The 12,238-nt window shown below is 30.6% G+C and overlaps 1 protein-coding gene across 3 annotated transcripts in view; it reads right to left on the bottom strand.

Annotated features, from left to right (window-relative positions):
• Nucleotides 1-12,238, bottom strand: part of LOC118186043 (uncharacterized) — a 110,368-nt gene that overhangs the window by 9,911 nt on the left and 88,219 nt on the right. For all 3 annotated transcript variants that reach the window (XM_035356028.2, XM_085812193.1, XM_085812194.1), the window contains exons 5-14: nt 10,787-10,900; nt 10,610-10,692; nt 10,370-10,478; nt 9,602-9,659; nt 7,418-7,512; nt 6,036-6,188; nt 4,589-4,697; nt 3,433-4,288; nt 1,488-1,717; nt 1,200-1,316 (exon numbers count right to left, since the gene is read on the bottom strand). In XM_035356028.2, coding sequence (XP_035211919.2) covers nt 1,200-1,316; nt 1,488-1,717; nt 3,433-4,288; nt 4,589-4,697; nt 6,036-6,188; nt 7,418-7,512; nt 9,602-9,659; nt 10,370-10,478; nt 10,610-10,692; nt 10,787-10,900 — 1,924 coding nt within the window. The remainder of the gene's footprint in view (nt 1-1,199; nt 1,317-1,487; nt 1,718-3,432; nt 4,289-4,588; nt 4,698-6,035; nt 6,189-7,417; nt 7,513-9,601; nt 9,660-10,369; nt 10,479-10,609; nt 10,693-10,786; nt 10,901-12,238) is intronic.

Raw genomic sequence — 12,238 nt, 5'->3', positions numbered from 1 at the left:
CCTCGGACCGAACTACCAGTGTTCAGCGACTTTACCGCTCAGCCACCGGTGGGCCTAGAATATTTTAAAATAGTTAATTAAAATGTGCCTTTTATAAGGAATTCCATATATTTATATCTTTCACATAGCTCTAAGAAAATGTTTTAATCCTCTCGCTGTGCATCCCGCGATTTCCACGGGCAACGTAAAAGTAGCAAAATTTGTGCAACCCGCGATTTCCACGGGCAACGTAAAAGTAGCAAAATTTGTGCAACCCGCGATTTCCACGGGGATGAATTTTTGCCCTCTGTTTAACTGTGCAACCCACTCTTTCTCCATTCAAAGTTTCCTTTCAGCTTTTCTGAGATGTTTAATTGTTTATTTAGATGTGGGCTAACAGATGGCGTTAGTTGTCAATATTTCATATTATAATATTATGCTTATTTCATATTATAATATTCATATAATATTATGCCAAATATACAAGAATACGTCATGTAGCATTTTACACGCGCTTTTCAGAGCTCAAAGATGTCTGGCAGGAGGCATTTCGCGAGTGATAATAACCTGTATTCCTGATGATATCTGACTCTGATTTCAAGTATATTGAAGATAGTTATAATGAAACTGATGAGAATGTCTGATTCCTCTTCAGATAGTGATGAATCTGAATATTCATTTTCTATTGAAAACGTTTGACAGTGGAGCAAACTTGATATGCAAATATTTTCATTAGTATACATGTTTTACCTTTGTATTTTATAAAATAAATCATAATTTAATCAATATTAATTTCCAAAATTTTCCTTTTATATCATTATTCTTAAATTTCAGTATTCTGACAACCTTTTTCTATAATCTTATTCTACATTAAAAAAAAACTTTTACAAAAAATTTTTGTATATTTTAACTCTTAAAATACTCTAAAATTTTTACTAATAAATAAATTTTTACTAAATTATATGTAGATTTGAAATATGTAATAAAATATGCAATTTTTGAACATACTTTGATTTAAAAAAGTATGCAGTGAGAGGGTTAATAATATACCTTGTAGTGTATTAGAAATGCATTTTTATGCCTTTTTTGCATAGCAAGATGAAGTTCATTTTAAGAATATTACAAAACTTTAGAAAAATTCTTAAAATGGCATGTAAATCTCAAATGTGCATTTAATTATGATTGTTGCTTATATTTTTTAAACCAAATTCTGTACATACCAGCAGCAGAGTCGCTAAGTAATGCAGCCATAACTAGATCTCCATCTTTTTCTTTTTCATGTGATTTTGCTAAAAGAAGATCTGCTTCAGCACACAGTTTATCACAGTTGGGAGGACCTGGGAAAATAAGGAGAATCCACTGTGTATTTTACAAAAGTTCAAGATGAAATAGTTATATAATATGAATGCAGGTTTTTACGAATAATCATGTAACTTAATTTTTAAATGGATATTTATTATTATTATTATAGATAATTCTTGTTGTTTCTTTAGTTCTTTATATCTTACCTGAAGGAGCTTCAGTAACAAGTTTTAATTTCTGATCTAAATCATTATCATCTTCGGGCTGCCAATCTTCTGGTATTTGCGTTAATCTCGGGTCGAGCTTTACAGGAGAGCCGTTTACTGAGGGATAACTGTCAGAACTGGACACAGAGTATGAATCGTATCCATGATCTGAAGTATTTGTGTTTGAATAATCAGGAACCTGACCCTTCTTGTTCAAGCCAAGTAGTAACCTAAAAACAAATAAACCTCATATTAAAATTAGTACATATTTTTAGAGGAAAGCTTAAATTTGCTCCTCTGTCATGTAATTTTAAGTTCAGCTTTTCCACTTTACTTTTGCAATGCAGTGTCATATATATCGTCAGGGCTGGTGTGACCCAGGCAGCAAAATTTAGGGGTTAGTTCGTTGGTGACGGACGATGGAGAGGCCTGATGTTTAACAGGGGTAAACAGGCATGTGTCCTGTGCTCACCACTAACCAGAAACACCTCTCTGGTGTCACAAGAGGCTGCCTCGGGAGTTTGTTGAGATGTAAAACAAGAGCATTTACATGGCCAGATAAGGGCAGATTGTGTTGACATTTGCTGTTGCTGTTTGCTATGGTGATTATGCATATTCATAATAAAATTCAAATACAATAACAAAATAAGAGAATTGAAACAGAAGGCAAAATATTTACAATTTAGGACAGAACCAGGCGGCAGAATTTCAGAAAGTGGCAAAAACTCTAGCACCGATCCTGGATATAGAAGCAAGGAATATTTCAATATAATTTAAGAATCTTGATTAGAATGAAACAGATTTAAGGAGTACAGTACAAAGTCCAGACTCGTCGAGACTTTGGTGATTCCGGATATGAGATTTTTTCAGATAATAGATCATCAATTTAAATCTGGTAAGATGGCATGCAGAAATCATACAATTTAAAATATGAAATCGTAATTTGTAAAATATAATAAAATAATAAATAATGACTCGCCAGGTTGGGGTCAAGGATATAAAATAGGTGAATGTTTCGGTTTGAGAAGTAATGCCAAACAAACACTCAGCTGTTAAACCAAATTATTAATTTCACAAATTTATGCTTACATGATTGTTTTTTCATAATGATGTATTTTATTTAGCGCCTAAGTGAAATTAAGATTCGGAATTCTCCACATGTTTTATTATGGAAGGAAAAATCAAATGTGCATACGTAAAGCATATCAAAAAAAAAAGTTTGCGGCTTTGAGGTCCGGATTTTAGATCATTCCGGATAATGGATGTCCGGATTTCGGACTTTGTACTGTATATTTATTCCTTGCCGGGAGGGGAGGGGGGGATCACAGCATAGTTAGATCCTCAAGATAGGTTTACTTCTATCTTGACAAATATAAAATTTGTATGAACATTTCTTAAAATAAATTAAACATTAAAAAACAGATTATTTTTCCTACGACTTGCAGTATTATAATATTAATGGATTGGAATTTGTCACATTTTACTTACAATTAAAATATTTATTTAAAAAGTTCAGTTTGTTTCATCAATATAATTTTGAAAATCACATTACTATATTACCCGATTTGTAGTTGATTGAAAAATAACTTCCTACTTTTATTATAATTAAATAAAATACATGCTAACCCTCTGAATGCCTACCGATAATGCTCGTTTCATGTAATATTTATTTCCTAGATTTGAAGAATTTTGTTTCTCGTAATTTTTACATTATTAGAATAATCTCTAATTAATGCCGATGGAAATAAGAAAGAAAATCATTTTAAGGAACAATCAAAGTAATAACCAATCTTAGGAGAGAATCAAGTTGCTTAGGAATTAATATTTTTTAACGTATTTTTTTATGGTTTAGATACTAATGCAAGTTATTATATATTTTTTTGTTCTCAAGTGTCTTTTGCAATATTTCATTTAATGTATAAACTTCAAGAAGTTTTAAATTTACCTTTTTGAGGCAACAACCGTCAGGAATGGATTCTCCACCGAATTGTTGCTCGAGGAACTGTTGCGATCACTGCTCCAAGAGCCGGAGTCTCTTCTGCTGGATATATTTTCTAGAACTGGATTTTTAACTGCATTCAACTTGCATGCTTGATTGTCAAAAGACTCCAAGCTACTACTGCTGTTCCTGTTGCCTACTGAACCTTGGCTGTACGATCGGCTCAGTGACATTTGTCTCTTTTGCTGATTTAGTACATTCTCAACAGTTTTCCTGCTAATATACATATCATTGCCTTCTGGATCATCTTCTGTAAAGGCAGAGTCACTGTCTTTAGCACAATCAAAATAATTTTTATCTTTATTTTGCATTTCATATGTATTCAAGGCTTCATACTGTTGTGCATCAGTTGGAATCATGTTAGTCCTTGTGTTAGGTGATAGCAATTCCTCAACGATTGGTAATGAGACTTCATTTAACTTTGATAAGTCTACCTGATTTTGATTATGTTGTAAAGAATTTAGATATTGCAGATTACTGTAAACTGGTGGAGGTTGATTGCTTTTTGCATTTATTGTCCACGTTTGATTACTGTAAGATAATGCAGGATTCACGGAATAGTTGGCACTGTGTGGAACTTGTCCTTGATCCATTCTATATGGATTTTGCAAATATGTTTGATGTGCATTATTATTAGGGTGAATATCTACATTTCTCATGGGTCCATATAAAGCTTTGGAACTGGATTCTTGGTAGGTATTTTGCAACATTAAGTACTGTCTTATCACAGCTTGTCTTTGGTTTAAAGGGGTGCAGTTACTTGTGGAATCAGACAGATTGTTGACGTTTATAACAGAATGCTCTGGAAAATAATAAAAGGTTTTTAGAAGGAGCTTTATGAATCAAGATATTTAGTGTGAGTTAAAAAAAAAAAAGATTTTAGAAGATGATTGTACATATAAATAATAAAACTGTTTTTTCTTAAATATTTAGATGCACATAAAATATGCATGCTTGTCTAAATATCATTTTACCAATTCAAAAGTTTTGGAAAAGAAAAAGAAGAAATCATCTTTTTAAATCAAGAACATCATACCAATATATATCAAGAACTTTCTTTTTACATATCTTTTTAGCATATCTAATAAATAAACTCACTTACCTTTTTTTGCATAATCATTAGAGCTGACTGGGTTTGCAAATAGTAATAAAAGAGGTTGAAAGCGCCCCCTCTGGCATTTTTCAACCACTTGTTCCCAACTTGGCCCAACCTGAAATATTCAGAGTTTATTTAAACTCTTCCTAACTTAAATTCATGATGTAAAAAAAAAAAAAAAAAAAAGCTGTTGAAAATAATTGCAGGTTTTTAGCATCAAACCATACATTTTTAAAAATATTTCTCCGAGTTAAATTGCGCAAAATTTAAAATTAATCAAAATGTAAAAATTATAAATTATTATTTTTTAATAATTAGTTATATCTAAGGTAAACAAAGTTTATGCTTAATTTATAGTATTACATGCAATAAAATTATAAGTAATGAATTAATATACTTCATATAGTACAGCTGTCCTTTACAAGACGCTAAACATTGCTGTAATGAGAAATTTTCAGTGTTCTTCACCCAATTTATTTTTTACATTCACATGCATATAATATATATAAAGAACTATTCAGTAACACAACAGATAAAATGAAAGCTGATCAGGATGAATTTGAAGATCTTGATATATATTCTAAAAATATAAATCACGTTTTGAATTGAAGTAATAGTGAACTTAATTTTTTTTTCAGTAAGTTTGGCTCATGTTTTTACTCTCACCATATTCAAGACTGAAGTGTTAATTGCTGTATGTGCATTGCATTGTGGTAAGTTTGCATGGATGATGGCAACGTCTTGATTCACACAAAGAATATTTTTAAGACACTGTTCAAGAAGTGAAGTCTGTTTTACAAATGCAAGAAACTGACTTACGTAACAGTGTTCAACTGTAATGCATTATCTTACTTTGAAAATGGATAGTGTTGAATTCAACACCCTGTACAGCTGATTTTAAACTTGAGATTAACTTATCGTACATCTTTAATTAGGAATATATCTTCATGATATGAATTACAAAATTATTTAATTTCATTATGACTTTTCTTGGCAAATTAGAAGGTGGTACATGGATAGTTAAATCTCAAACATGCAATTCAAATTATCTAATAATTCTCACTTTCTTCAATTAAACATATCAGAATTGGTAATTGGTGTTGGAATTCATAAACAATACATACAGTATTTTCTCTTGCATTATCAGAAAAACTTTAAGCATCTCTAACAAAACTTTGAATTAGTTTTTAGACTTATTCCAAAACTCATATATTCATTTCTAATTTTACAAATTTGTTACATTTATATGCACTTTTTTTAAAATTAGAATGATGAGATAAATTAATATAATGCTTCTGTTTCTTCTAAATTTATTACCTGAATTTTTAAATTCCAACAATGCATGGATTTTTTATTGTAATCTTCATTTTAGAATGAAATACTACAATTTCATTGCATATGACTTTATAAAACTTAATACTTTTATACAAGTTTTATATATCATTTAATTTACCTCTCGAACTGTTGCATCATCAAAATAAATCCAGACTCTCAGCTTGGTGTGGAAGAAGAAAGTTGAATAATGCTTCCCGTAATATGTCACTACACCAACTAATTGAAGCATAGTTGCACTGGCCCATTCAATATCGAAAACGTTATGAAACATCTGCATAAAATTAAAAAGTTTAAAAGGTTTCCTAGAAAATATTTAATAAAAATACATCAAGAAATTTTAATGAATTAACAGATTTTCCATAGGCAAAAAGTGGTACTTTGCATTATAAAATAAAAATATAATATGTATTTTCATTGTTAAATTTTATTTTTGATATTATATTATTAAACTTAATATGTATTTTTATTATTACTCAAATGTTCCGATTGAAAAATTTACATACATAAAGGTTTTTTTATTTTAACCTATTCATTATTTAAAATGAATTTCATTCTTAAATAAAATATTTAAAAAATGTAAAAATTTCATAAAATTAATATACAGAGGAAGATAATAAAATAACCACTTTTGTAAAATTTAGAATGAATGCTAAACAGAATATGTTATGCATACCTTATAAATTAAAAATCTTATCTGAAGTCAAAAGTTTTAGAGCAAAAGTCACTCACTCAGGAAAGCTTCACTCAAGAATAATAAAAAATATCTAGTGAGATGAAAGCTTTTGCAATTGGAATTGGGATCTTATTACTCATTACACTGTAATACTTCCAACCACAACCACAAACACATTGTATTTTAATAAATTATACTGTAGTCGTGCATAGAATAAAGGTAGCAAAGCCCCTAAAGACTGCCTGGTTTATGAAAAGTGCTTCTGATGAAGCTTAACAGAATCTCTAGATAAGTGACAGCGATATGCTAGATGTAACAAAAGCTTTGTGGATTTTGGTAAGCAATCCACAAAAATAATAAAAATTATTTTTAGTTAATAAAAGACTTAATTGTATTTACTTAAATAGTTCCGGTTTATAACAGCCCATTTAATATAAAGCAGTTTGCAGGACATTAAAAGTTAAGTTTTGCATTACAAATTCACTAAATTTAATACTTTTTCCTCTTTATTTTATGCATAAATGAACTCTGAGCTAAGATTATTACTGTCTTTTCCTTTTCAGCATTAGTCCAAAAATCTCCAGTTTTTCATAAATTGAATTTTGTATTGGATTGTGTTTAATTTAGTATTCATTTGGGTTGCTTAAATAAACATGATTGTTTATGATAAATTTCTAATATTTTTGTGTTGCATAGAGAATTTAATGCATATATATAACTGAATTTAAAGGTGTATGAAACAGTAAAATACATAATTTTTATTGCTGTTAAAACAAACTGTTTAGCATTCATTTATATATGTAAGTATTAAAAAAATATTTTCTTACATCTTGCAAAGATAAATACATCCCAATGCTGTGGAAGACATCTGTGATGTGTTGCAGAGTGGGGCACTCTGAATCCCAAATAAGACCAATGCTTACTAAAATATTAAGAAAAGAGATGAAATATAAAAATATTACTTAAATGCAATAAAAAGAATTTAGCAGTACAAAATATCTTGGGGGAAGAAGGGGGAAAACATTATATCTAAAGAAGTAAATCATACCAGAAAGTAATGCCATTTTGAAATGACAGACAGAAAACCCATCATTATGAATAATGATTTGCAATTTTGGAACTAATGCTCGGTAGTCTCATATGAAATGTGGTTTGAATGGGAAAAGTCCAAAAGACATGTTTTGACATGGTCAATATTTTGGAAATAAGTATCTTCTACAAAAGCCCTTTAGAAATCAAAATAGATGATAATCTATCGAAAGCATGCCTATTGAACATGGCTCAAATAGGTAAAAGTTTCTCAACTTAATTCTCGAATCCTTTGCTGAGTCATTGGTGCCATGACTGGTTTTGTATTGTTATGGAGAAGGGTAACACTTTTTCATTGATCAACGTGGGATGCTTTTAATGAAGAGTTTGCTTCAAGCTGTTGACAATAAAGATCTGCAATTATTATTTGATCATGTTCTAAAAGTGGAACTTAAACTCAGCCAGAGACTGGCTCTGGTATTTCTCAGTTTTCTGTCGAAAATCTTAATTCCAAGTGGTCCCTTTGAAGTCCTAAGATGAGCTTTGGTACATCATTATTCAACTGAATCGAAATACAAACAGAAGACTCTGCTATAAATGCAATGTTTGTCTTATCATGCCGGAACTGACCGACATGATACTAGCTACCAAAAAATGCCCAAGGTTTCTTTCGGAAAGCAAAATATGCGGAAAAACACAAGTGCTGAGGAACAGCCTCCGCTTTAGAAGTGCTGTCTCTTTAGGAAGAGAAATACTCATGGAATCTACTCATTGGATCATAAAGGCTTGAAAGTGATTAGAAGCCAAAAATGGAAATAATTTTATTTCTGTTTTATTTGATCTTAAAGAATATTGTTCAAATATTTTAACATTAGGGTCTTGTTATCATTTATTTACATAATTGCCTATTTCTTTAATTTCATTTCATTTTTCATTCATTTTTAAGATGCATTAATTTAATTTTTAATTGTTATTCATCTTTGTACTTTTATTTCATTTTAACTATGAATTATTTTTTATTTTATTTATTAGTATTTTTATTCACTTATTTCTCTCTGACATTTTATGATGGCCTTTCATGGGGTTCAAATAGTTCCAATTTTAGAAATTAAGCCCTGCTTCAAAGTAAATTAAGGCTGTGATATTCAATTAAATACACAACAAATCTTCATGCAGGTGTTGTCCTCGTTTCAGTGCTGAAAATAGCTTCTGATGGCGTAAAAGCCATATATTTTTTAGTTGGATGTAAAAAGAACATATTTCTCATCTCCAGTGATAATTCAATGAAGAAATTGTTATCTTCCTTGCCTCTTGAGCAAAAAATTGGAAATGGCAAAATGCTGGGACTGGTGATAGGTTTTCTGCCACCCATTTTAACCTCTGCCTATCTTGAAGTCTGCTGTTCATTTTCTATGGAATTTTGCTACTTGATGCAGCTGCACCACTGTCCCAGAGAATCTCTAGCTTTGTTGCCACCTGAGAGTTCATGTGATATTGAAACACTTCATCTACAGATATTCTCAATTAACTATAGGTTTACAAAAAGATCATCTGACGACTTTTACAATGATACTTTAATGACTAAGTCCACCAGGTCATTGTCTAACTTCTCTGGTTTCTCTGAACACTTCAGGTTGAAATTTCATGACTGGATTTTGGCAAACCACCATTGCCTATGGGTAATGCAATTGGATACATCAGAAATATTTCTGGTGGGGGTTGCTGTATTCCTACTCTAGTGAAATTCACAGATCATGCAATGACGAAGATGATTTTCTTGGTGTTTTATATCATTCTTCTTTATCATACCGTATAGAACGGAAAATAGAGAAAGTTTTACCACAGAACATTTCATCCATCTGTCCATAATGATTATTCCCCTTTGCCAAAGCACGACTGCTTAGTAAACTGAAATTCCATCATTTAAAATGGCATTACTTTTTGGTACTCCTACTATTTTTATTTTATAATATGTTTCTTACCAACTTCAGGATGGTTCATCAAAGTTTTCTTCACTTGAATTTTTGATCCACATCCACTCTGTTAAAATTGGAAAATAATATGTTTTAGTAACATGTTTGAAATAAAAAATCAATATTATATTAATAAAAGATAAAAACCAACTAAAAGAAATAAATAAAAAATATTACACTACAGCTTTAAAAAAGCATAAAACTAAAATGAAAGTTTTTCAGTTAATGAAAAGATGACTTTTTTTAATATGTTGATATTTCTCATTGCATTACTGAGAATTATAGAAAGCAGTATTCAATATTCATGAAAATTATGAACAAAAATAACTGAAAACTGATTTCTGATCTCTTTAATTTTATGTGCTTTATTTTATTACACATTTCTCAAAACTTTATTATATTGAACACTTATTTTTTTTTTTAATTTTGTAATAATATGTGTGTTCTAAACTATATGGAAGAACATCTGCTTTTCAAAATTAAGATGTTTTAATTTTTTTAATATTATGATTGAAATCAAAAGATACTTTAAAGATTACATAGAATTTAATTAGCATAGAATTAATTTTTTCTAATTTCATCACATAGAAATTTAAATCCCAAGAATTAAACAGCAAATGTTACCTAGAGACTTAAAGTTGAAGCATAAATTAGTTCACAAATGTGTTATTCAGTTAATAAAAATTATATTTTCTCTATTGCTGTGAAAAAAAGCAAAAGATGCACTTTTTTATTTAAACTTCCTTCTTCCACAAAAAGAATCAACATTTTACTCACCGGGCACTCTCGAACTTCTCCCATATCTCCAGCCAATCTTAAAAATTTCCCAAAAGAGTTGTTTAATCTACCATTTGAATCTTGTACTTGAGTCTCCATGGCTTTAGCACTATACAATAAAATGTCACAAATATGAATAATTTAAAGCAGATCTGGAGAAAACATTTAGCATACCAAATGTTAAAGAAACAAAACAAGTATAAAATGCAGCCATTGATTCAGCATAAAATGATTTTTTACCATAATGCAGATGTCGTCACATAGTGTACCATCTGAGTAAATGGAAGAGGCTCCGATGTGGCTCCACATTTATGGCAGATACGCTAACAAAATCAAATTTGACAGTTGGTAAAAAGTTTTTTGACAATTTAATTACAGTATTTAAATTTATTTTTATTTAATTTGTGCAAAATGTACCTGCTCCACCAATGTCATAGCAAACTTTTGATGTGGTATGCAGTGGACATTTCCACACATGTCATCAGCTTCCTGGTTAGCTATGTGAACATGGATCCTCAGCAATATATTTTCCTGTATATAAGAATAGTTTACATGAACATGGGAAATTTGTGCTTTGAAAATTTTCAGAATTTGCATAACGATACAACTTCACACATTACATTCTATGATTTCAAATAATTTTAGAATAAACAATCATTTATTGTTCTGTTGTTGTTACTAATGCTCACTTGTCTGACCGTTGTTGTTGTTACTAATGCTCACTTGTCTATTCGTAGCCTAAGGCTACGAAATACGTCCTGGCAAGGAACAAAAGCTACACCTGTCACTGACATCAAGCAACTTACAGGTGATTTCACCCAGTTCCGCCCTCAATTTTGATGAAGAACACTGGGGGGGGGAGGAGTCCAAAGGTCTCCCAACCTCTTAAAAGGACTTTTGCCACATATTTAGAGTACTGCCATGCCACATGGACACTATATTTACAAACATCCATGATGTCTCCAGGATTCGAACCCGGGCCCTTCAAATTTGGGACTTCAGATGCCCATATTTGCAGTGGGATTACGTCATTCAAAACTGGATGGCTCTAGATACCGTTGTTTTATCACAATGCAAGAAATATGCTTACATTTATGCAGATTTTTCATTATTTAATTTCTTCAAATATAATGCAGGACTAACATTTTGTGGCAACAGTTTGAAAAGTGAACTGACATTTATAGGAGTCTGGCGCAAGATGCCAAAATGAAAGTAATAGCCCTTCGAGACCCAAATCCCTTTGGACTAAAAAAATTGAAAGGTTTCGGATTTTAAACTACGTCCAAAGGAGCTTTTTTTTAACATTTTGTCTGTTACCTTTATTTATTAAATATCACGTTCTTCACACTTAAACCATAAAATTCAGTTCAAGAGCAATATTGCAAAATAGTTTTAAAACTGAGCATATCTTTAGAATTTCCGATACAGAGTCTCACACACTGGAGATAAAAACGTTTTTTCTGTACAACGTTGCCATTGCTTGCTTTGAAATCCTCAAGTTTGTTAATAAAAAATTCATTAAAGTTTTACAAAATAGGAAATCGATAGTAAAACAAATTTCAAATTTGTGCTTCCACATGCCCATATTCGCAGTAAGGTTACGTCATTCAAAATTCGATGGCTCTATGTACCATTGTTTTATCATGATGCGAGAAATATGCATACATTTATGCAGATTTTTCATTATTTAATTTCTTCAAATATAATGCAGGACTCTAACACTGGGTGGCAACATTTTGAAAAGTGAAATGGACATTTATAGCGATTCAACGCAATATCGCAAAACGGAAACAATAGTCCTTCAGGAACAAATCCCCTTTGGACTAACAAATACAGAAACAAAAATTAAACTAATCAATGTAAGGCCTT

The sequence above is a fragment of the Stegodyphus dumicola genome, chromosome 2 (genome assembly GCF_044657685.1).
Source record: "Stegodyphus dumicola isolate Sdum_Otavi_A_Nest chromosome 2, ASM4465768v1".
Classification (NCBI taxonomy): domain Eukaryota; kingdom Metazoa; phylum Arthropoda; class Arachnida; order Araneae; family Eresidae; genus Stegodyphus; species Stegodyphus dumicola.
The sequence above is the reverse complement of the archived record's forward strand: the minus strand, read 5'-3'. Positions and strand labels throughout refer to the sequence as shown.